Here is a 26603-nt window from a genome sequence, read left to right on the forward strand (position 1 = left end):
TCTGAAGGGATTTTGACATTCTTATTAGTGCTTAATGGCTCTGAGCTCCTTACAACAAATACAAACAGTGATAATGCAGCTAGCCAGCATTGTGTAAGCGAGCAGGAATATCTAGCAAGTTACACTCTAAAGCGAGGTGGGCTGTTGTAACTGGTATGGCCCTGTGAAAATCCCATTGATAGCTGATGACACTCCAGGCAGCCTAGATACAAGGAAGCCAGGCTCCTCTCCTACCTTTATAAATACATCTCATTTGAAAATAAAACTTTCCCTTTTGCTCAGCCTTGCAAACAACTGAAAGAAGGCCCAGGGACTGCAACTGAGGACATTTAAATTTGTACCCTACCCCACGCTGGAAAGGTTTCCTTCAGCAAAATCTGCCAGGGTGAACCAGGGCTGCAGCATAGACTTACTATTGTAATATTGCTATTTTCTGAGTGCTGATCATTCCATCTTCATCTGGAGACAATTAAGAACTGATTGTTCCACCAGACGATGTCACATTTTAAATCTTCCCCTTGGGGACCCAATCCTGCAGTTCTGACTCAAGCCGCTCGCACTGCTGTTAGTGAGAGTTTTGCCCGAGGAAGAATTATGTAAGAACTTCAGGACTAGACCCACAATCTATTGGGATTCTTAACAATGCACAGACTTGACATCAAATGACGAGAAATGAATCCTTATTGACACTTCTGAGATGCTTGATTGTACGTTCTCTAACTCAGGTGTTGAACTTCATTTAAAGGATATCATTTGACTTGTGAATGTCATTATAATAAATCAATTATTGCCTACACCACAGAACAGAGCTGGCTTGGGATAAATCTGGTAAATTCGGGATGTGGATTGGCATTCACAGATTTGAAAACACATTTTTTGCTCCTGTCGCTGTAGAATTTGCATGAACGTCTCCCTTATTTGAGACACACCACAATTCAGGCAGATGATATCCTAATGGGCACAATGGAAACACGCAACGCTTGATGAAATGTTATCTTACGTGAGAGTCTCGACCCTAAGTGCCTCCAAGATGACAGGAACCTAGCATAGGACCTTTTGTTAGAAAAACATGTATAGAGTCTTCTGACGTTTCGTACTGAGACAAAGCTCAGGTGACAAACATAATGGGCCTGAATTTTCAAAGGGCTTCCCACCGACCTCTGGCATGTCAGATGTGATTTTGCACCAAATATTTGCACCTGCAGTTTGGCGCCCAAGATTAATTATGGCTACAAGTGACAGCATGTGGACATCTACTTGTCTTTCGGTGCGCATAGCTCCGGAAGGCAGATGTCAACACTGCCGTGTGGGCCCACAGCTAGAGCACAACACGATCATCAGACGTTGGGCTGAGGCTTTTGAAAAACAATGAGGCCCTGTATGTCCACAAATGCCGGGCACTTTAGACCAGTTGCCAGCCCATCTGCAAGCCTGGCGGGGGGCAGCAGAGGGGACAAGTCACTTTTGTACTGTTATATCTGACATCCTGCTTGTGTGATAGTTTCCCCATCAGCGTACGTGTCAACTGCAAGGGCCTGATCGGAGTCCATTGAAACCAGTGGAAAGGCTCCCATTGACTTCAATGGGCTTTTGGATCAGGCCCTGAACTCATGCAAAGGACCGGAAAATAAATGGCAAGGAACAGGCATGCACCAGCAGTGGCAGATTCGCTGGCCCAGCAGGACTTTTCCAGCCCCACACTCCTAGGATATTTTCCTAACACCTTTAGTGGGTTTTTTAACACCCTCCCCCCAACTAACGTCTTTGCTGCCCTGCCCTTGTTCACCTGCCAGGATTCTCCCCTGTCCTGGACCAGGGCCCATCTGGGTTTGTGCAGCGCCTGGCACAAAGGAGCCCAGTCTTGGTTTGTCCCTAGGCGCCAGGGTAATGCCCAGGATTAATACTCATCCGGTGCGCTGCACAGGCTACGAGGCCCCCAGGCCCGGGCAGGGCCAGAGGCCGAGCTGCGCCCAGGGCGCATTCCCAGCCGCACCCGCAGAAATGCGGCTCGGGCCCGCGCAGCGGGAGCTGGTTTTGCGTTGCGGGCCGAGGGGGCTGCGGAAGAGCCGCTTCCGCTCTCCGTCCATCGGAGGGCGCCGTTGCGTTGCAAGGACCCGCCTAATTAAATCCGGCTGATTACCCGTAATGTAGGGAAATGATCTCCGGAGAGTCACCAGCTTAACGCTAATGAATTAACTCGCCGCTGCGCCTCGGTAGCGCCTCCAAGAGCCCCCTGCCCTTTGGTGCATTTCGCAGCGCGCCCCAGCTGCGAAGGACCCGCCGCGGCTGCAGCTCGCCCTGCGGGCACGAAGCGCCCACTGCCCGGCGCAGCCCCCTCCTCGCCCGGCCCACGCGACTGCAGCCCCACCGCTACCTGGCGCGCTCACCTGGCTGCCGCAGCAGCCCCGGCACGGGGCACCTGCGGGGCTTTACCGACCGAGCGTGCACAGACTGTAGTGCAAACACGCTGTATTGTACACCTAGACACACGGTGTTGCACGCACTATATTGCGCACACACTATGTTGCATGCCTTCTATTGCACACGATATTGCACACGCACTGTATTGCACACGTACACACACGCTCTATTGCACGCGCACACACTATATTGCATGCATTCTATTGCACACACGCACTGTATGGCACACGTACAGACACGGTATTACACACACACACTATGTTGCACACGCACTGTATTGCACACTCTCTATTGCACGCGCACACAGGATTACACACTCTATCCCAGGTCTCCGGGGCAGCCTGGCCCTTGCGATTCCCCGACCCGGGCGGTCCCTGGCGCGCTGCCGGGATGCCCTGCCCAGAAGCGGTCCGTGCCCGGCCCTGCCGCAGCCCCCGCTGACCCGTGCCCGGGGTGGCGCCCCGCCAGGAGCCGGGCTCCGGGGCCCCGAGCGGCGCAGCCCGGGGCAAGCCGCGCACTGGCCGCCCCGCTCCCCGCGCGGCACCGACCTGCTTCTCCAGCGAGTCCTTGGCGGAGAGCGAGGGCTTGGGCGAGGGCGCGCGGTCGCAGGCGCTGCCCTCCAGCAGGTAGAGGCCGGAGGGCCGCGAGCTGGAGTCGCTCTCGAAGCAGAAGAGCATGTTCTGCAGCAGCGCGAACCACTTGCTCTGCCATTTCGTGTTGTCCCCGCTGCGCTTGCTCAGGTAGCCGCGGCGGCTGCCGTCCTTCTTCGCCAGCAGCCCCAGGTAGGCGACGTGCCCGTCGTTCAGCCGCATCCCCTTCTGCATGGTGCCCGGCGCCGCCGGCCGGTGCTCACCCGGCCCCCGGCCGCCGGCTCATGCCCGCGCCCAGCCCCGGCGCCGCTTGCTGCAGAGCCCCCGGCCGGCGCGCTGGGGACGGACCCGCTCGGCTGGCAGCGCGGCTGGATGCAGGAGCCCCGGATCCTGCCAGCGGGGGAGTCATGTGATGCGAGCCGAGCCGAGCCGAGCCAAGCGCGGCACCATGGACCGAGCCGCGCACAGCCGGCTACGGGCAGGGGGGACCTGCCGGGCGCGCAGGCTGCCGCGTCTCCATGGCAGGGCGGGCGCTGCCCGTGCCGGGGGGAGGGGGGGGAAGAGAGATCAGGGCAGGCGGGCGCCCGCAGCCCGGCGGGGCGGCCCCCGCTGCATTGCGCCCTGCCCCGGACTCCGCGCGGTCCACGCGCACCGCGAATTTCAGCGCCGCGCGCGGAGCCCCGGCTCGTGGACACGGGGGCGCAAGTAGCGCCCCTGGCGCCGGGCCACGCGCGGGGCGGGTCACGCTGCCAGGATTCGCCGGACCCCCGCGGCCCCCGCCTGAGGCTGCAGCCGGGCGATCCCGGCCACCCGGAGAAGCGCAAGTGCGCGGCCAGCCGCGTCCGAGCGCAGCACCTGCCAGCCCGCACCAGCGGCGTGCGGCGGCGGTACCCGAATGGCAGAGCCCGCGGTATTTTTAGCTTCTTCTCCTCGCCTACACACTTGCATGGAAAGTACAGGGAGCGCTGCGTCTCCCCGCCCGGGGAGCGGACACGGGAGCGGGCAGGCGCAGCTTCTCCTTTGGAGGCCAGGAGAACGGGCAGCCTGGTTGCAAAGCCCCAGCGGTCCTTTGCTAGCTAGCGAAGTTGGATTTGGATTTGAAGGAGTCCATCGCCCCTCAGTGTAACCCTCCCCATGAGAGCAGAGACATGCCCAGGCTCAGAAGCGGGAGTCTCCCTGATTAATGGCCCAGTAATCTGTTAACCTCTAAATACCGCCTGTGTTTACATTGTAAGGGGGGTTGTGGCCTGGCTGGAGTAATGTAAACAATGTCCCCTCCTGAGCTCTCAGTTTGAATAGGAATCTCCTAATCTGTTGTACTCTGGGGTCCTCCCAGCCTGGGGTAATGTGAGACCAACCCTTTGCATGGCAAAGCATTCATCATCCAAAAACCTGGAACACCATTCCCTAGTGCATTAGCTCCGTTGCTTCGCCCCACAACCCCCACGGGAGATTCCAAGCCACCCCACTAGTTTATTGCCAGTTGAGCACAGGAACAGGTGGGGGAGGGGGACAAAGGGAGACCCCTCTATTTCTTTCCATTGGGCTAATTTCATTTCCTGCAATTCCTTCCTTTTGGCTCTTCTGTACTTGCAGAGTGGAAGACAATCGCAGGAGCAGCCAGGCAAGAGCTGTGTGCAGGGGAGAGGAAAGGGGATGCGGTGGGGTGTTATCCCTTCCCTCTCTGGCCAGTAAGAAGGACAGGGCTCTGCCAGTGGGCATCATGCTACTCCACTGCACAGGAGCTATGGCACCAAACTCTGCCCAGCTTGCTTAGATACCATGGTAACAGGCACGACAGTAAAACCTGAGCCAGGCAGAAATGTCAGTTCCATGAGTGGAGTGGCAGGTGGTCAGGGGGCAAGGGGGATGGAAGAGGCGCCTCTGCAGCACTGTGCAGGGTGGGCACCTGCTGCTTGAAAACATGGCTGAGCTGAAGAGGTGGAAAGGGAACCCTAGGCCCCCGGCCCAATGTGTGACCTAGCTCCCATAAGCAAACAAGAAGGGAATCAGGAAAACTATGTTAATTTGACTGAAAATGTTGGAAGGCCTCCAAGGACTTTAATGAGGTCACAAATTGCCATGGTAACACCAAGGAATGGTCTGGGCAATAGGAAGGTTGTTCACATTTGCAGGCACCAAGGAACCAATTTGATTGGACATTTCATGTGACCACACCCTTGGTGGACATGTCTAGTGCCCCACGGGCACCTTTGGGTGTTTGGATCTGGAGGTGTGGAGATGGGGCTTTGGCAATCACATCTAGGCCACAGAGACAGCCTTGGGGAAACCAGAGAGGACATCATACCTTAACCACAAAGACAACGCAGGCTTCAGGTGCCTGCAATACCTTGTGTTATCCCCCCGCCCCATTCGAATATTCCCTAACATATGGGCTTACCCTGTCCTCTGCGCTCTCCAGCATTTCGCTTTGTCTCTGTTTCCAGTCCTGGCAGTCACAATTTACTCAACTCCTTTGTACCATGGCAGGCTGAATGTCACTCTGCTGGGATGAAAGAACTGGTGGCTGAATGTCAAACATGCCAGCAAAAGATGAGCCCAGGTGTCCAGCAGCAGCCGGTAAAAGAATAATTCACCACACCAAGAAACTTTGATTTGTTTTCTATCCTCTCTCGCCTTCTATGTGAATTAGCCAGAATGAATCCCAGCTGCTGAGGAAATGGGCCTGCCTCTGCTCTTCCTTACTCCAGTCTTATACTGCTGTAACACCAGGACCTCCTGTGGATCTGCTCCAGTTGACAGCTGGAGAATCAGGCCCAAGCTACAATGTTTGAGTTGATCTCTCTTTCCACCCAAAGGGACAGGGTGTGTTGCCAGGGCATTTTACTGAAAGCTCTAACTTACAAATTTTAGGTAACCAATAATAAAAAGGATTTTTTTCCGGAACAAATGTCAATTTCTTTCTCTGTTTCCAAATATTTTAATTGCAATGTTTTCTTCTCTCTCTCTGTCCTTAATCAACTTTTAAATCTCTGTTGCGCTGCTTGCTCATGAGAGCAGTCTAAGGCCAATGCCCAGGATTTCATACTTGTGCCTAAACTTGTGCTAGTTTCCATTATTAATTGGAGATGCACCTAGGGGCCAGGGGCCCATTGTGCTGGGCACTGTATAAAAATAGAGCAAAGATGGTTGCTGCCCACACTAGATCAGTAATGCATTTTCCCAATATATTATTTGTAAGGAATTCTTCACCCAGCCCAGCTCTAAACCACACCCTGTGAGAAGCTCATTCATGTATTTTTACCCACAATATGTTCCCAAGCCTCCAGTCTGAAGTCCCACCCATATACCTGAGAAAAAGTGCAAGCTGGAACAGCAAAGATGAAAAAAGTACAACACCCATAAAGAGTGGGCCCTGGGCTGCTGTCCCAGTGCACAGGACAGGAAGCAGAACATCAGCGGTGCACAAAGCTCCAAGACACAATCCCAGGAGAGACGGGCAGGTAATAACAAAGCTGTGGAAAAGGGAAAGGGACCCGCACTGTATATTTTCTATACAATGCGTGTTTCAATGTACTGCAAAGAGAAACGGAATGCTGCCTCACGCAGCTCTGAAGTATGTGTTTTGAATGGTTTGCAGGGCTAAAGGATGTGACTACAGTGTGGTGAATAAGTAGTGTTTGGATCATTGGCCAAGGCAGCAAACCAAGGCCCCAACTTTTAGAAATGCTGTGAACAATTCTGCATGTCAGACAAACAACTAGGTAAGTTAGTTGCAGGTGCTGTGAGTGCACCGGCAGTTGCAGTAAGCACGTGTGTGGATAACCGGTTCCAGGGCTTAGTGTCGTTTTCATGGACAGCTACAGAAATTGTAATGTCCAGTTCTAAATCTCTGATCCCAGCCCCTCGACTGTCTCACAGCAAAGGGCACTCAGTCGAGTTGCTGGTCATTTAGGCAATAATATAAGACTGGTGATGTGGGTTTGCCGAGTTCCAGTTGTTCTCAGACCTAGTGTTGTGGTGGTTACAATAACTAGTGGCTGTCTACTAACACAAGCCTGGCACCGTTGCTATGCCAATATCATGGGGCTAGAGGGGTGACATGCGCTGGGATTGTCCAGGGCTTTAGTCGTCTGTGTTTGCCCACTGTCAGCTCAGTTACCTTGCAGACAGCTCTCTGATGTGCCAGCACCCTGCTAATCAATTCAATTTCTACAGAGTCTCTGCCAGCATTCAAGCTTGGATGGAAGAAAAAATTTGTTATTCTAAGTCCTGCTGGAAAGCCACAGACAACGAAAATTGGTTTTGCTCCCTGTGCCCTGACAACGTTCCCTTTTCCCCTCCCCCACCGAACACACGCCAGGACTGGCTTTTCAGTACTTGTGCTGCCTGGCAGCTTGTGTGTCAAATACACTTGAGAAGAACCTAGCATGGGGCTGGTTACCAGGGCACCCCTCATCTGCTGCATCTGTTGCTGACATGAGCCAGCAATGGGCAAACAGCAGTTTAATAAACATTCATCTTAAGGTCAAAGAGCACCGTGTTGCACCCGCCCAGGCCTCCTCCCCCTGCGGACATTCAGTGACCAGCAGTGTGTAGGTCGCATGCAGGGACAGGGAGCAAAGGTGTGCTCTGTGGGAATGCAGCACCGGCACTGATCAGGCCCTGGGTGTAGTGCTAGCATCTCTCGTTTGTTCATGGATTCCAGACAACGTCCTCACGCTTACCAGCCAACCTGGTTTAGCTACAGGTTGAGCACACTAACCTTAAACATGTGCACAAAACAAAACCCTTTCCTTCTCTGCCACGTATTGCTGGACAATGTGGGAGCTGATGCTTACCCAGTACTCCCCTCCTGAGACTCAGACACGCACTGCGAGCCCTGGTTTGATCGACACGCCTACAAACCTCAGCCAGGTTAGCAGAACGGATCAGCTCACCAAAAGCCGGCACACAAGTCAGAACCTGGATATTGAGCTCAAAACGCCACAGCCCATTGAGTTGCTAGCACAGCAGATTGCATTCGCCGTGACAAGTTAGCTTCCTGACTCCTGAGGTGGCACTGAAGCCTGGGGATTTTTATACAGCTACTGGGTCTGAGGCACCAGCCTGGTCATCAGTTCTGGCCAGGGGAAGCAGCAGAGGGGGCAGGACAGGCATTGATACTTGAGGTCACTTAAATGTCTTTTCCAAGACAGCAGCTTCCAGAGCTGTGAAAATTGGGTCACATTTTCTTTTAAGTAAAAAAAAGGTCTTGACAGTGTCCAGACATTGCCCACCTCAGACGCCCGCACCTACGCTCCAGTTTGCATGCTCAGAGTTCCCTGGGTTAGGTACATTTAGAGCAGAAACAAGCTACATGCACCTGACTCCTACAGGAACATGTTGACTGAGGCTGTACTTTAGGCCAGGACTAGACGGGTAAAGAGGAGCTGGATAGTTACATGGCAATTCTGTCATTGAAAAGTGCAGGTTGTTTGATCACAGGATGAATCGGAAAGGCAATTTATAGAGCAAAGCCAAGCCAGGTCTTCTCATTTGTAGATCACCAGCATAGGTGCTGGGGGAGCTGCTGCACCCCCTGGCTTGAAGTGGTTTCCATCATATCCAGGGGTCACAGTTTGGTTCAATGGCTCTCAGCACCCCCCCCCATCCAAATTGTTCCAGCCCCCCAGTCACCAGTGAACATGGAGGTATCAGAGTCAGTCCCCAGACATTTATTTCTGAGGCTCTGAGCTGTTAGAACACTGGAGAATTCGGGGAAAGCCTGCTCGCCTTTCACTGATCTCACCCCCACCTTTCGGATTTTCATCATGGGCTCCGTTAACCCTTTCTGCCCGCCCTCCTTAGCCAGCTCGCTTCACTCACCTTTTGGGAAATAAGTCTATGGAAGAAAATTTCAAAGGCATAAATAGGAATTTGGTGCCCAACTCCCACTGGCTTCCACTGGGCGTTGGTTGCCTAACCTCCTGTGACCCCTTTGAAAAGCTTTTCCCTCTGTGCTTATTAATTAAGGAAATCATCTGCAAACACTTGGAAGGTGGTAAGGTGATAGGGAACAGCCAGCATGGATTTGTAAAGAACAAATCATGTCAAACCATCTGATAGCTTTCTTCGATAGGATAACGAGTCTTGTGGATAAGGGAGAAGCTGTGGATGTGGTATACCTAGACTTTAGTAAGGCATTTGATACGGTCTCGCATGATATTCTTATCAATAAACTAGGCAAATACAATTTAGATGGGGCTACTATAAGGTGGGTGCATAACTGGCTGGATAACCGTACTCAGAGAGTTGTTATTAATGGTTCCCAATCCTGCTGGAAAGGCATAACGAGTGGGGTTCCGCAGGGTCTGTTTTGGGACCGGCTCTGTTCAATATCTTCATTAACGACTTAGATATTGGCATAGAAAGTACGCTTATTAAGTTTGCGGATGATACCAAACTGGGAGGGATTGCAACTGCTTTGGAGGACAGGGTCATAATTCAAAATGATCTGGACAAATTGGAGAAATGGTCTGAGTTAAACAGGATGAAGTTTAACAAAGACAAATGCAAAGTGCTCCACTTAGGAAGAAAAAAATCAGTTTCACACATACAGAATGGGAAGAGACTGTCTAGGAAGGAGTACGGCAGAAAGGGATCTAGGGGTTATAGTGGACCACAAGCTAAATATGAGTCAACAGTGTGATGCTGTTGCAAAAAAAGCAAACATGATTCTGGGATGTATTAACAGGTGTGTTGTGAGCAAGACACGAGAAGTCATTCTTCCGCTCTACTCTGCTCTGGTTAGGCCTCAGCTGGAGTATTGTGTCCAGTTTTGGGCACTGCATTTCAAGAAAGATGTGGAGAAATTGGAAAGGGTCCAGAGAAGAGCAACAAGAATGATTAAAGGTCTTGAGAACATGACCTATGAAGGAAGACTGAAAGAATTGGGTTTGTTTAGTTTGGAAAAGAGAAGACTGAGAGGGGACATGATAGCAGTTTTCAGGTATCTAAAAGGGTGTCATAAGGAGGAGGGAGAAAACTTGTTCACCTTAGCCTCCAAGGATAGAACAAGAAGCAATGGGTTTAAACTGCAGCAAGGGAGGTCTAGGTTGGACATTAGGAAAAAGTTCCTAACTGTCAGGGTGGTTAAACACTGGAATAAATTGCCTAGGGAGGTTGTGGAATCTCCATCTCTGGAGATATTTAAGAGTAGGTTAGATAAATGTCTATCAGGGATGGTCTAGACAGTATTTGGTCCTGCCATGCGGGCAGGGGACTGGACTCGATGACCTCTCGAGGTCCCTTCCAGTTCTAGAATCTATGAATTACACTTGGCCAGAAGTGGGACGTAGTTGGGTCAGACCCTTGGCCCTACTAGCTCGGCTTTGTGCTTGGACTTAAGCCTAGTAGTTCTGGCCCTGGAGAGGGGAACCCCCTGGCTGTTGGTCGTGGCAGGGGGGGGATGTTCCTGGAGAAGAGAGCGTGCTCCAGCGATCTGACAGCTGGAATGGTCCTTGGGAGCCAGCATACTTTACAGCCGCCCCAAGACTGCTCTATGTATGCCAGAGTCTGGGCTGGTGCAGAACCAGCCCTAGGACTGCGGTGGGGCAAACATCTCCATTGCACCTCCCTTTTTCAGCAGCACCCAGCCCACTGGGTGCACATGAAATTCATGCACAATCATGTTGTGATTATGGTGAGACCTACATTAGGGAGAACCCCAAACAGAAACCCCTTGTCTTTGGGGATCCCACTGTGGAGCAGGGGTAGGCAACCTATGGCACGCGTGCCGATTTTCAGTGGCACTCCCGCTGCCCGGGTCCTGGCCACCGGTCCGGGGGGCTCTGCATTTTAATTTAATTTTAAATGAAACTTCTTAAACATTTCAAAAACCTTATTTACTTTACATACACCAACAGTTTAGTTATATATTATAGACTTATAGAAAGAGACCTTCTAAAAACGTTCAAATGTATGACTGGCACGCGAAACCTTAAATCAGAGTGACTAACTGAAGACTCAGCACACCACTGCTGAAAGGTTGCTGACCCCTGCTGTAAAGTTTCCAGTGCAGTTATATTTAACCTTTACTTCACTAGGCAAACAATTTTTGCTAGTCCCCTGGATGTCTACTAAAGACAGATTTCACTGAATACACACTGGGACTGGTACCTGAATATATCCTAGAGATCTCACAATAAGAAACCAAAGTAGAAACTGTCTCAATCAACTCTACAGAAGAAGATACCCTCACGTAGGTTCTGAGACAAGCAGTATTTTTTAAATGCAATCATCAAGTTGCATTTGATGCAAGAGGAGGAAACAAACCAAGTGTAGACAGTGGGGCTATGCCAGTTTACACCATGAGAGGATCTGGCCCATATGTACTAGAGATCGTTCCACCCTCTACTTAGTGGCTCCCACAAATTTTCAATGCTACAAGGGTCAGATAATTATCCCCCTTTCATCAGACGTCATTCGTTCACATTAACCAAGAGCCAGGCCAGATAGACAGATTCAGCATTCTATTGCACAATTATCTGCTAATAGGCCAAGTCTAGTCTCATTCTTTTCATCTCTAGTCCTTACCCCTTCCTAATCCAGCTTCTCTTTCACCCAGCCAGCAAATGTTCCAGGGAACTCCCTTGTAGAGCAGCGGTTCTTACCCTTTCTGGGGCCGCACCCCATTTGTAAACCTCGATGGCCTGGCATGACCCCGTACGTACCTACATTGACGACAGTCCACAATGGTTCCTGTCCTGGGGGGCTGGCTCGGTTCGGCTCCCCACTCTGGGCATTGCATCCTGTCACAATGTCTTCAAGCTTTGTGTGGGAGGCCTGGGGGTTCGGTCCTGCCCTTGTGGGGGCAGGAGGTTCTGGGAGGGGGCTGGGTCCTGCCCTGGGGGATGTTTGCAGAGCCAGCCCCACACTCGCCTGCAATGGCAGCTCCTGTCCTGCAAGGGTGGCTGGGTTCAGCTCCCTGCTCTGGGGTTGTGACTGGCACATGGGGCACAGTGCCAGTCACTGAGATCTGCCCAGGCCAGCCCCCTGTCATCACGCCAGAGGGGAGGCTGGGCCAACCTGAGCGGTGCTGCAGGAGAGGAGCTGTTGTTGCAGGGTGAGCATGGGGCAGGTTCTGCAAACCACCCCTCCAGGGCTTCCCCCACTCCCGGAGGCAGGACCCAATCTCGCCCCCTTTCCCACCCTCCCCGGTGACCTTTTGGCACATCTGGTGACCCCTGAGTTGCAGAACCCCATGATGTGGCCTACGGGCAGCGTTTTCAACAGCTCTAAACATTGGCCTAACCCTGCTTCCACTGCAGTCAGTGGCAAATCGCCTGCTGGTCCCAACCAGAGCAGCGCTAGGCCATCGCTGGCTGCCTTCGAAGATCCCACTCTGAGCATTCGGGGCTGGCCCTGCACGGCAGCAGGGCACAAATATCCTGCCCCATCCCACATTGTGCCCTGTGCCAGGGCCACCCACGGGACCAGTGGGGAGTGCAAAGGCAACCCAGGCCTGGCGTTCACGGCTGGCACTAGACTCCCCAAAGGAGGCCAAGAGAGTGGAGACAGAACAGGACCCCCCGCCCCCCAGCTCCGGCCAGCAGACCTGAGCCATGGCAAGAAAAGGGGCAGTGCTTATGACCCCGGCACCTTTCCTGGCTCCTGGGGGCACCGTGTCTGAGTCAGCCATACCCTGCTGAGGCGCTCTGCGAGGTGACCTGCTCCCCACGGCCTGGCAGCCATGGCTTAAAATCCACAGTCTGGATGGCCATTCACTGCGACTGGGACCAGGGTATCGGATTATGAACACAAACCAGAGGATTCCCGGTGGGTCCCTCGGAGTTCTGGGTTACCTCAGCCACTTACAGGAAAGCTCTTTCATTAGCACTAGTAGCTGCTGGTAGGCAGCTGGCCCCCAGCCCGTGGCTCAGCCACAGGCCCCCAGCCCGTGGCTCAGCCACAGGCCCCCAGCCCGTGGCTCAGCCACAGGCCCCCAGCCCGTGGCTCAGCCACAGGCCCCCAGCCCGGGCTCAGCCACAGGCCGAGTCTGCCCCCAGGTGTCCTACTGGAGCCCACACTCCTGGGCAAACTCACTGTTCCCAGCGGGAGTTCGGCTCACTCCTGGGGTCCTTTCCGAGCCCAGTTATAGTCCACTTACCTCTAGTCCCACCACAGGTCACCAGCTGGGAGCAGCCTCCAGGGCCCCTTGTCTGTACCAAGCTCATAGTATCAAGCTGCCCCCCAACAAGGTGGGGGAAGGCTAACGACTGCCTCAGACTGAGCTTCCCTTACTCCTGCATCTTCCTAGCAGTCCCAGCCAGCCTCCTGCTCCCGGGAAAACACCTCCCCTCTTCTGGGGCCAGTCTCACCCATTTAAACACCACTTCCCAGGTGGAGCACGCTTGGCAGGGACAACAGCTGGCACTGCCTGGGGGCAGGAATGCTCATTAGCCTTTACACCCACAGGATGGGGGCATGTCCCACCGCTGTCAGTGTGAAGTCGGATAGATTATGACCGATCTCTTTGCAAGCTTTTCCTGCGTTTCTAATGTAAGTCACACACGCTCCTCCTCAGCCAGGTGTAGTACAAGGGGAGGACCCAGGCCCACCCACTACTCTGGGTCCCGACCCAGGGACCCTCTAGCAGCAGCCTCACTGCCCTCCTTCTCTCCCCTTGTCAGACTTTGTCCCTGGGCCGCTTCCCCTTCGGCCCTGTGCACCTGCTTGGCACTTTGTAGCAAGGCCTGCAGCCTGGGGTTTTCCTCGGCTGGAGCACCCCAGCTCCATCCCCAGCACTGCTCTGTCCAAGGTGCTACCTTTCAACCCAGGAGCCAGTCCTCCTCCTTTACCAGTCAGGGAGAGACTACTTCTCCTCCTCCTAGGCAGCCTTTATATAGGGCCTAATCTGGCTCTGATTGGCTGCCTCTGCCCTGCCCTGCCCTGATTGGCTCCTAACAGGCCTCTGTTGATTGGCTGCCGGCCTGCGCAGCCTCAAAGGCCTGTTCCAGCCTTTTTCTCAGGGGGTGGGGCACCGCCCCACCACAGGCCCCTTCACCAGGCCTGTTCCTGAGCAAAAGCAGACTTGTTTTGGGAGCAAAGGTGGCTTTCACAGAGAATCCATAAAAACTCATATTTTTATGCAAAAATAGCCACTTTGTCAAAAGAAGGAGGAACTCTCCACAAAGCAGCACAAGAAGTTAGTGCCACATTCCATCAAACATCAACTGTTAATTTTGCACAGCTGTAGGATAGAATCATAGGACTGGAATGGACCTCAAGAGGTCTTCTAGCCCAGTCCCCTGCACTCATGGCAGGACTAAGTATTATCTAGACCATATGTTTGCAAAATACTGGGAATCCGCATGTGTGTGGGTACCTGCCTAAGAACATGGAGGTTATTGAGATATTTGTGCATCAATTTCAATAATTCCTAATGGATACGGAGCAAGAGGATGGAATTAACAGAGAGAGAAAGCAACGTAAGATCATAGTAAAGAAGGAGGCATATATTGCACTTTCAGTGCTTGTAGATAATTTCCCTTACAGATAAAGTTACATACACACACCGGGCCACAATCTGCCATTTTCCATCATCAGTCCAGGCAATGACTCTTCTACTTGGCTCCATAGGCAGATAGGAATAGGATAGATCCTAAATCCTGGGATCCCAGCTGGTAGCACACTGACGTACATCCATATTCAAATTACTTTTGTGTCACCTGGCACATGTCTGGCTAGAATCAACCTCTGCTGCCTGTTGATTGGCAGAAGAACGCCCATTTGATATGTACCTGCATGGAATGTGTCCCTCCCACTCCAAAGAGCATTTTGGCAATTCTACACACATTACTTCTTACTGATCCGACGCTATTGGCAAGTGTGCTCCTACTTGTAAAGCAGATTCCTCATTCTTGGAAGCACAGAGGTTTCTTTCTGTGCAGTTGCTTGATATATGACTTTCAGCATTCAGACACAACATGCTTGTCAAGTCCAGGTGCTTTCCTGAGGTGTACGTTTACCAGAACGTGCACTGGGACTCTTGACATCACCAGCCATGGCTAGCAGGATTCCCTCCTCGTGATTGTGTTCTACGCTGTAGCCTTCTGAAGCACCATCAGCGAACAACCGTGACTCTGAGTGCACAGAAAGTGCACCGTGATAACGAGGCAGGCTGCAGAGCACGTGCAAGGCACCATGGTGCTCAGAGAATGTGACGCTGAAGCATGCTTACTGATTACAAGAACTCGAAAGGTTTGTAGACTTGCTCAAATGATGAGATTTGACTACAATCGGCAGATGTAACGCTGCTCGGTATTGGCCGAGCAATTCTCTGCTCACGTTAACGATCATGCTGCTTTCCTGTTAATTGAAGCTTGAGAGCAAGTGATGTTCAGAGAACTGGGCTCAGGCATTTCACCTGCCCGCTGTGTGGGGAAACAGACAGTCAGCGTGAATGCAGACGATGGTCCAAGCTTCCGGGGACAGAAAGAGACACGTGGGGGGGAGTGTAGATACTGCAAACTAACAGAAAGCTTTGTGCTAGCAAAGAGCAATCGGGGTTTTAAATGAGCCATGCGCAGGTCTGCTGCAAGGTCAGAGGTTCCTAGAAAAGCTTCAGTTGGGTGACTCATGGATACGGCCTATTTGGGTGCGTAAGAGTTTGCAGGATTGCGGACTAGATTTGCATCACCTTGTTTCATCGGCTTATTCTGGATGATCAGAGGAAACTATTTTAGCTGCACCAGTGCAAGGGAACTATTCCAGGACTAGAAGTGAGGAAACTATTAGGGCTGTATTAATTATAGATTGTTATAAATATTGTTAACATATAAATAGAGAGAGATAATATGCATGTGCACGCGCGCACACACACACACACACACACACAGAATTTTGCCCAGACATTCACTATTCAGAGCGTTCTGAGGGCTGCAGTCACAGCTAGCATGCTTTCACTGTACCTGCCCATAACACTCAGAGGTGTGTCCTGAATAATGAAATGCAGAATCCACAGCAGGACTGCAGAATTTCAGAATTCCCCACAGAACGATCATGACCCAGATGCCTGTCTGAATATTCCTTCTCCCAAAGGGCACAAAACACCAAATACAAAGGAAGGCATGCCGGTTCTGCACCAAACTACAGTGATTTACACTGTACAATAACCAACACGATTTCCTGAATCAGATTCCAGTTTGTAGAGGCTCTGGGGGTGAAAAAACTGGAGAAGAGCCAAAATAAACCACATGAAACTTGCAGCAGAATCCCTCCTTGCCCTAGCTAGCACGGGCGTTCTTCCCAGCAGGTGCTTTCACCAGAGGGGGGGCCTTGCAGCTAGAGTTTCAGAGCACCAGCGGGGGCTGCAGGACGCTCCTGGAAGCGCCGCTCCTTGTGACATCCCTGTGTTTGAAGCTTCCCAAATTCTTTCCTCTCTCCCTCAGTTTCTGCCGCTGCGTTAGAATGAGCCCGGGCCTGCTTTACCCCATCTGTGTGCTGAGCGGCCGGGCAGCACTTTTAAAGAAGGGTTCAGACAATACCTTCCTTTCACTCTCCTCATGGCCCAGTAACTGAACGTGCAGGAACAGCGTTTACTGTGACGGGCAGGGACTCAACACATCCCTGTGCATCAGGGCCTGCTCCACCTCAGTGGAAAGACACCCACTGCAGCCAGTGAGCATTGGATCAGGCCTTAGGGCTCAATCCTGCATCCATCGACGTCTAGGGCACTGTTACCACGAGCGCAGCGGGTGCAGGTGAGGGCCTGTGCTCTTGGGCAGGTGCACGAGCAGGAGCAGAGAAGCCCGGGACAAGCCCCGGGGAGTGGCTGGAAGCTATGAGAGGCAGGAACACAGAGAGGCCCTTGCTGTCCGTACCCACTTCACACTCGAAGGCTATGGCCAGGCTCAGCTCTGCTTCCATCAGCGAGCCCTGCAAACCCAGGGCCACGTGTGCTCAAGGCTGCCCGTGCTCCACTGGCTCTGGGCTCTCACCTACCCGGTTTGTTTAGCTCGCTTCCCTTGCTTTGAATACAACCCCTGAAGACAGGTGGAGGTGGGACGTTGCTTTCTCACTAGAGCGGTTTCCTTTTCCACTTGCATCCTATTGCCAGGACTGAATGCGTGTGCGCTGACAGCAGGCAGATGGCTGGAAGTGAAGTCCTGCCCCGGCACCGCGCCTCGTGGGGCTGCTAATGGGACACACCTGAGACAGCATCGCTCGGTATCATCTCTTCCTTCAGCGCTCTGCAGAGCAACAGCACGTTTACGGTTTGCTGTTCGTGCAGGAGCCGGGGTAGGCGCCACAGTGTGTCTGCGCTATTTTCTGATTCATCGTGGACATGACTTCAAATGAAACGGCAGCACAGACTTAAAAGTCCTGGTTATTTAACGGTTGCAAAATAAGTCATTGGAAAGCAGAGGGCAGTTAGAGTTTAGCATCCTCACGGCATCTCTCTGGTGCCTGCTAGTCAACCACTTAGGAACTGAAGCCAGCTCTCAGCCCACGAGACGCACTGGAGGATTGTGGAGAGAGGCCCCTCAACTCATGCTGCTCCTCTTTCTCTGGTCTCCTCTACAGAAACCGGCCCTCCAGGCAGCGGTGGTGGGTTCTTATGCAGCAGCCACTAGCGGGTGGCCAAGAGCTACCAGGTCTTTTCAATGAATACACAGCCGCTAGCAGTGTGAATTTGGAGACCAACGCCAGATGTAGCGTGGATGTGCTGATGGGAGACTCCCAGGTGTGGGGGCTGCCCTCTGTCCCCCTGCCCTCGAGGGAGCCGTGAAACATTTCCCATCATGAACTGACTCGAGGGCAGGCAGAAAACCTGCCAGAGCTTTGTGAACCATTGTCGCTGTCTAAAGACCAACCTTCCACCCCGCTGAGATTTCAGTGAAGAACTAGCCTAGAGCTAGAGCAAAGCTGAGGCTGGCAGCCCCCCAGGGCACAGCTCACCCAGGAAAGGTTGCTCCCCACTGCTCTTTGACCTTGGCAACAGCCCCGGTCTGTTCTTCCCTCCGTCCTGGTCCTCGCCCTCAGTCTAGCCTTTGCCTTCTGAACACAGCACTACTACTAGGCTCCTTTCTGGGTTGATCCTCCGCGGCCATGAACTGACCTTGCTCCCCTGAAGTCTCTGCTTCCAGGCCCTCTTTTACGCAGACTTCTCGCTACTGCTGCTCCAGCCACAGCGCAGGCGCTGCCTGGGAGCCTGAGGACCGGCTCTGAGTGCTACTCATCTAATCCTCTGCCACCAGCTCTGGGTAGCCGTTCAGACACATGCAAAGAAACCCAGCCAAACTACTGACCAACATGGCCCCTAGGCAGCGAGCGTACTCTGTGCTGTACCCTGTGAGCAGTGCTGAGCTAGGAACGAAAGAGGGGCCGGGGCTCAAGCAATTTTTTTACATTCATAACTGATGCAGCAAGCCCAGAAGTGCCGCGTCTTAGCCCTGCCAGGCCCAGAGGGGCCGGGGCTCTGAACTGCCAGGCCCAGAGGGGCCGGGGCTCTGAACCGCCGGGCCCAGAGGGGTCGGGGCTCTGAACCGCCAGGCCCAGAGGGGCCGGGGCTCTGAACCGCCAGGCCCAGAGGGGCCGGGGCTCTGAACTGCCCGGCACAGAGGGGTCGGGGCTCTGAACTGCCAGGCCCAGAGGGGCCGGGCTCTGAACTGCCCGGCACAGAGGGGTCGGGGCTCTGAACTGCCAGGCCCAGAGGGGCCGGGCTCTGAACTGCCCGGCACAGAGGGGTCGGGGCTCTGAACTGCCAGGCCCAGAGGGGCCGGGCTCTGAACCGCCAGGCCCAGAGGGGCCGGGGCTTGAACTGCCAGGCTCTAGCACAAATTAAGCATTGCCTGCGAGTCTGTTGTGATGTGGAGAAGAGCTCCATGTAGCTCAAAAGTGTGTCCCTTCTGCCAACAGGAGTAGGTCCAGTAGAACAGTGGCTCTCAACCTTCCCAGACCACTGCACCCCTTTCAGGAATCTGATTTATCTCATGTACCCCAACTTTCACCTCACTTAAAAACTACTCGCTTACAAAATCAGACATAAAAATACAGAAGTGTCACAGCACACTGTTACTGAAAACTTGCTGACTTTCTCATTTATACCATAGAATTATAACATAAATCAATTGGAATATAAATACTGTATTTACATTTCAGTGTATAGAGCAGTATAAACAAGCCAATTGTCTGTATGAAATTTTCGTTTGTACTGACTTTGCTAGTGCTTTTTATGTAGCCTGTTGTAAAACTAGACAAATCTCTAGCAGAGTTGAGGTACCCCCTGGAAGACCTCTGCGTACCCCCAGGGTACGTGTACCCCTGGTTGAGAACCACTGCAATAGCAGATATTACCTCACCCACCTGGTCTCTTGTATCCATCACATATGACTGTTGTGCATTCAGCATGTAAAAAATCGCTGGTGAGGTCACAAGTCTCTGGCCCCGTTGCTGCACCCCAGCGTGCATCAGTGTGTCTCACACTTCACCACAGGAAGATACAGAGGCTGCCCATTCGGGTGTGCCCAGTGCTACAGTCCTCCTGGATGGGAGGGGACGTTCTATTGCCTGGTCACACGATGGAATCTGACCTTCCCCTTTAGCCATCACACTCCATCATGTGTCTCTAACTGGTCAGTGGGGTCTTGGTTCATTACCTACCGGCCAGGGTAGCAAACCCCAGTGCCGGCCTGTCCTGAGCCATTCTGTGTAACCCCATCTGCAGCGAGGACGATTTGCAGTGGGATAAGCTGCTGGTTAAACCAAAGGGGCTGCAGTTTAGCCCTACTGGAGACAGAACTGGCTTGGGGCTGAGATGACTCTGTGCAGCCCAGCAGGCTCATTATAAACGAAAGAAACCAGTAAGGAAAGGTTGTAAAAGTGCCCCAATTCCACGAGCCCTGCAGTTTTGTGTAACAGACAGAGGCAGTGTCTCCTATGCACTGCTTCAGCAACGCTCCCCCCTGCAGCGGCGCCACCAGACACTGTCAGATCCTCTCCCCAGGGAGCTGTGATTTGTGTGTAATTGATTTCATTTCCACAGGCGGCGGTTATCTATTGCTGATGTGTGCACGTAACACAGGTTCCTTTTAATAGCTGGGAGGGAAGCGTACGTATTGATTACTACATGTGTAACGCACACAGCGCCTGAAAATCAACAGTCTAACGAACACTGACCCCAACGGACACATTCAGAAACATTCAGGCTGGTTAGTGGCAAAAGCAAATGACTTTGGTAAGAGACTGGGGCGCTTTATCTGCTTTGTACCCCAGTCCACTGACAAACAATGAACATTGTAGGCATTCCGTTATTACTATTGCTTATTACTTTCCAGGTACTAGGACGTGCTAGGTGCGTCTCAGGGCAGACAGATGACATGAGCCCTGCCATAAGAAGTGTACAAACTATCTGCAGACAGGACCCAACAAGAAGTGCCTTGTGATCACTCTACCCCTGTGTGATTAACGAGGGGGTAGGGCTGACCTAGGAGAGAAGGCCTTAAAAGCCAGAGGCTAAGCGACCAAGGGGAGCTAGCGAACAGGGGACTGGAAACAAGGGAGTTTGTGGGAGGGAGATGTAATATAATCGCTCTGGTTAGGAGGGGCTGCATCACCAGTGCCAACGCTGCTCCCGTCTCCTCCACCTGCACCTGTATCCAGACAGAGAACCTAACAATGGATGCCTCTACCCAGATCCTGGTGTGGATTTGCAGAGACTGTGGCCTGCATTTCCCACTCACAGAAAGCCAGGCTGGGGCGGACCATCCAGTGTGAGAGGTGCCTGCTGGTGGAATCTCTCAGGAAGCAAGTGGCTAGGCTGAGGAGTTCCTCGAGAGTATTCACATGGAGACATCCAAGTCTGAAGACACTATCCAGCTACAGAGGACTGCTGTCATGCCCCCGGGGGAGGAGGACATGGCTCTGTCACAGGGAGAACACTGGCTGCTGGTGACTTCCGGCAGCAGGCAGTGCTCCACCCCTACTCCCAACCCACCCGCCACGGTGATGGAAAACCGATATGCTGCCCTGGCAACGAGCGATGAGGAATCACTCCCCAAAGGTGGAGGAGGAGAAGCCAAGTACCCCCAAGGCTGGGAGGATTGCAGCCACCACTCCCAGGAGGAAACGTAGGGTAGTGGTGGTTGGTGACTCTCTTCTGAGGGGGACAGAGGCACCCATCTATCACCCTGACGTGGCATCCCCTGCCTGCCAGGGGCCTGTATTTGAGACGTTATGGAGGGATTGTTGAGGATCATCCGGCCCTCTGACTACTACCCCATGCTACTCATCCATGTGGGCACAAATGATACTGCGAGGTATGACCCTCAGCAGATCAGAAGTGACTACAGGGCTCTGGGAGTATGGGTGAAGGAGTTCAGAGCACAGGTGGTGTTCTCTTCCATCCTTCTGGTCAAGGGTATGGGCCCAGGCAGAGACAGATGCATCCTGGAGGTGAATGCCTGGATGCGAGGCTGGTGTGGCCAGGAGGGTTTCAGCTTCCTTGACTACGGGATGCTGTTCCCGAAGAAGGACTGCTAAGCAGAGATGGGATCCACTATCTGGATACAGACTGGCTAACCTAGTGAGGAGGGCTTTAAACTAGGTTCAAAGGGGGCAGGTAGAAGGGTACAACTTGCCCAGGAAGGACAGGCAGGGAAAAAAGGGAGAGGGTGTTGCCTTATATATTAAAAATGTGTATACTTGGACTGAGATAGAGATGGAAATAGGAGACAGACTTGTTGAAAGTTTCTGGGTAAGGATAAAAGGGGTAAAAAACAAGGGTGAGGTCATGGTAGGGGTCTACTACAGATCACTTACCGAGGAAGAAGAGGAGGATGAGGCTTTTTTTAAATAACTAACAAAATGATCCAAAGCACCGGACTTGGTGGTGATGGGGGACTTCAACTACTCAGGCATTGGTTGGGAAAATAACACAGCAGGGCACAGATTATCCTATAAGTTCTTGGAATGTATTGGAGACCATTTTTTATTTCAGAAGGTGGAGAAAGCTGCTAGGGGGGAGGCTGTTCTAGATTTGAGTTTGACAAATAGGGAGGAACTGGTTGAGAATTTGAAGGTGGAAGGCAGCTTGGGAGAAAGTGATCATGAAATGGTAGAGTTCATGATTCTAAGGAATGGTAGGAGGGAGAACAGCATAATAAAGACAATAGATTTCAAGAAGGCAGACTTTAGCAAACTCAGGGAGTTGATAGGTAAGATCCCATGGGAAGCAAGTCTAAGGAGAAAAACAATAGAAGACAGTTGGCAGTTTTTCAGAGACATTATTAAGGGCACAAGAGCAAACTATACCACTACGTAGGAAAGACAGGAAGTATGGCAAGAGACCACCCTGGCTTAACCAGGAGATCTTCAATGATCTAAAACTCAAAAAAAAGAGTCCTACAAAAAGTGGAAACTAGGTCAAATTACAAAGGATGAATATAAACAAATAACACAAGTATGTAGGGACAAAATTAGAAAGGCCAAGGCACAAAACGAGCTCAAACTAGCTAGAGACATAAAGGATGACAAGAAAACATTCTACAAATACATTAGAAGCAAGAGGAAGACCCAGGACAGGGTAGGCCCGTTACTCAATGGGGGAGGGAGGGGAATAATAACAGAAAATGTGGAAATGGCAGAGGTGCTTAATGACTTCTTTGTTTCAGTTTTCACGAAGAAGGTTGGTGGCGATTGGACGTCTAACATAGTGAATACCAGTGAAAATGAGGTAGGATCAGAAGAGGCTAAAATAGGGAAAGAACACATTAAAAATTACTTGGACAAATTAGATGTCTTCAAGTCCCCAGGGCCTGGTGAAATGTGTTTTTGAATACTCAAGGAGATGACTGAGAAGATATCTGAGCCATTAGCGATTATCTTTGAGAATTCATGGAAGATGGGAGAGATTCCAGAAGACTGGAAAAGGGCAAATCTAGTGCCCATTTATAAAAAGGACAACCCAGGGAATTACAGACCAGTCAGCTTAACTTCTGTACCCAGAAAGATAATGAAGAAAATAATTAAGCAATCAATTTGCAAACATCTAGAAGATAATAAGGTGATAAGTAACAGTCAGCACGGATTTGTCAAAAACAAATCGTGTCAAACCAACCTGATAGCTTCCCTTGACAGGGTAACAAGCCGTGTGGATTGGGGGAAGCGGTACATGTGGTATATCTTGACTTTAGTAAGGCTTCTGATACTGTCTCGCATGACCTTCTCATAAACAAACTAGGGAAATGCAACCTAGATAGAGCTACTATAAGGTGGATGCAAAAGTGGTTGGAAAACCGTTTCCAGAGAGTAGTTACCAGTTGTTCGCAGTCATGCTGGAAGGATATAACAAGTGGGGTCCCGCAGGGATGGATTCTGGGTCCGGTTCTGTTCAGTATCTTCATCAATGATTTAGATAATGGCATAGAGAGTGCACTTATAAAGTTTGCGAACAATACCAAGCTGGGAGGGGTTGCAAGTGCTTTGGAGGATAGGGTTAAATTTCAAAATGATCTGGACAAACTGGAGAAAAGGTCTGAAGTAAATAGGATGAAATTCAATAAGAATAAATGCAAAGTACTCCACTTAGAAAGGAACAATCAGTTGCACACATACAAAATGGGAAATGATTGCCTAGGAAGGAGTACTGCAGAAAGGGATCGGGGGGGTGGGGGGTCCATAGTGGACCATAAGCTAAATATGAGTCAACAGTGTAACACTGTTGCAAAAAAAGCAAACATCATTCTGGGATGTATTAGCAGGAGTATTTTAAGCAAGATACAAGAAGTAATTCTTCCGCTCTACTCCATGCTGATTAGGCCTCAACTGGAGTATCGTGTCCAGTTCTGGGTGCCACATTTCAGGAAAGATGTGGACAAGTTGGAGAGAGTCCAGAGAAGAGTGACAAAAATGATTAAAGGTCTAGAAAACATGACCTATGAGGGAAGATTGAAAAAATTGGGTTTGTTTAGTCTGGAGAAGAGAAGACTGAGAGAGGACATGATAACAGTTTTCAAATATGTAAAAGGTTGTTACAAGGAGGAGGAAGAAAAATTGTTCTTCTTAACCTCTGAGGATAGGACAAGAAGCAATGGGCTTAAATTGCAGCAAGGGAGGTTTAGGTTGGACATTAGGAAAAACTTCCTAACTGTCAGGGTGGTTAAGCACTGGAATAAATTGCCTTGGGAGGTTGTGGAATCTCCATCATTGGGGATTTTTTAGAGCAGGATAGACAGACACCGGTCAGGGATGGTCTAGATAATACTTAGTCCTGCTACGAGTGCAGGGGACTGGGCTAGATGACTTCTCAAGGTCCCTTCCAGTTCTATGATTCTATAATTGCCCTGTTTTGTTCATTCTCTCTGAAGCACCTGGCATTGGCCACTGTCGGTAGACAGAATACTGGGTTATATGGACCATTGGTCTGACCCAGTATGGCCGTTCTTATGTTCTTACAGCACTTTGCCTAACACCCCCAGTAAAGTTCTGCCAGATTTTAATTCCCTAGCTGTGCTGTGATTTATCTGCGGTCAATGAAATGAGAAAACAGCCACTATGGACTAGAGATGCCGCTACAAACCAGATAGGGTTACAAAATACTCCCCACCCCTTGGCAAGACGTCACACACTGTTTTGCAAAAATGAAAACATCCCTGAAGAGATGTGGAGTTTTAAGTGCCTAGAACAGGGCTCCAGTCAGGAATAACCTGTTGTTTATACGTGTGCAGACACAGAGACTGATTGTTTTGGTTTAGAAGCATTTACATGCAATGTATGCTCAGTGCGTGTAAATGGCCCTTCACACAATCTCTGTTCACTGCGTGTTAACAAACATTTGGACAGGAGAACAATCGAGCCAAGCCTTAGCAATAGCTAAGCAATTGTTTGAATGCCATGTACAACTGAAAGGCTATTAGATGCCTATTGAATCCATCACGGGGCTTTCTTTACTGAAGAAACCATTCAAGATAATTTTAAATCAATGCTCCAATCAAGCACAGTAGGAGGATGAGTCTGAATACAACACAGGGGGTAACAGTGGGCCAGAGTTTGGGGTCCATGCTTTGTGCACCAGTGCAGTGTGGGGGGTGGGGGCAGCAGAAGTGGGTGACAAGGAGGTTGCTTTAAGCTGGTCATGTCCTGATGTGCAACTCAGAGCAGTATGATGGCTGCTCTAAATTGTACCATCCACCCATGCCAGAGAAAGGGATGCCCTGGCCACACCCTTTTCTCCCCAGCCACGCCCACTCTGCCAGGGGGATGGGAGGGGATATGGAATAGATGCCACAGGTCTGTGCCAACTGGGGATTCACTTAGACAAGGAAATTCTCCACCAGCGTGATCTGCCAGCTTTGCGGGGTATGCATGAAGCTGCCCTAACCAGAGCTGGATCTGTCCTCGGTCTTTGCCAGCCAGATACAACTCTGCTGTCTAACCTGTGTGATAAAGCTGTGTGCTCTGTGTGGCTCCGGGCTGAGACCTGCAGAGTTTAGCCACTGGAGACATGCTAACGGGATGCTCAGTTGCACCGAGTGACTACAGCAGATCCTAGGGGGTGCCCTGAACAGCTGCTTTTCCCCGCTTTGCTTTCCATCTCTGCTGCCCAAACCAACCGAAGAGCCAGCAAATGACAGCTCAGCAGCGCCCTTTCCGCCCCCACTTTGTATCACACACCAGTTTGCAAAGTGCTCCGTGTATTTGCCTAAGAAATGCTACGAGTTGGGATTTAAAGAGGAAACAAGCCCTGCCTAGGCCTCAAACTCAGAGACTCTTCCATCCAAATCCATTAGCACATTGCCTGCGTTTCTGTCCGTCACTGCTGCATCCAGTGATCTGTCCCCTCGACCAGTTAGCAGGATACACTGATCAGTGCTCCAGAATCAACAGCATCACCGAGCTAGTCCTGATCAGCCTCCGGCCAACGCACCAGGGGTTGGGCATAAGCAGCTCCCCTTCCCCTGTTGCTCCCGCATTGGGCTGGCCAGAATCTCATTGGGGAGCGTAACCCCTGCTCCCGGCTAGAACCCCCCTGTGCCTGGAAGGGGTGGAGAGAACAGAGCTATCAACATGGGAGATCACACCCCTGTCCTCACACGACCAGGGGCTCCCTTGGCAGAACCTTCCCCTGGATATTGTCCTCCATAAGTCCCATCATCATCACCAGTGACACTAATGTGTTGCACCATCAGCCAAAGGAGGGTTTAGATCTCCAGCCAAATCCCAGCCATACGATGCCGCGTCACGCCTAACACACAGGCCCCTTTCATTAGTGGCGTGTGGGTGGCAGGCACCAGCTTTGGTCGTTCACTTGCCGGCACCTCCTTGGTACAGCTGGGCGTGGCAGGCTGTGGGGTTCGCACATGGCTGACTCCTACGTACAGATAACCGCCCATCAAGGCAAGGGCCTGGAACTGAAAAGGGGCCATTAATCATCAAGTCACTGGATTGGGAGGGGGAGGAGCAGCGCTGGTGCAGGGCACCGCTTGTGCACCCTGCTGGCCCACAGATCACCAGAGAACCTTCCTCCTGCCACAGAAAAACCTTCCCCAATGACAGGACGCCCCACCTCCTGTGTGTGGGCAGCCACTGGGCTCTTCGTGAGCTACTGCCAGCAATGGGCACTCGAAAGTGGCATTTCCCTGTGTGCAC

General features: G+C 51.7%; 1 protein-coding gene across 1 annotated transcript in view; it reads right to left on the reverse strand.

Annotated features, from left to right (window-relative positions):
- Nucleotides 1–3245, reverse strand: part of RASGRF1 (Ras protein specific guanine nucleotide releasing factor 1) — an 89755-nt gene extending 86510 nt beyond the window's left edge. The window contains exon 1 of the mRNA XM_065412236.1: nucleotides 2970–3245. Coding sequence (XP_065268308.1) covers nucleotides 2970–3245 — 276 coding nt within the window. The remainder of the gene's footprint in view (nucleotides 1–2969) is intronic.
- Between the last annotated feature and the right edge of the window lie 23358 nt (nucleotides 3246–26603).

The sequence above is a fragment of the Emys orbicularis genome, chromosome 10 (assembly GCF_028017835.1).
Source record: "Emys orbicularis isolate rEmyOrb1 chromosome 10, rEmyOrb1.hap1, whole genome shotgun sequence".
Classification (NCBI taxonomy): Eukaryota; Metazoa; Chordata; order Testudines; family Emydidae; genus Emys; species Emys orbicularis.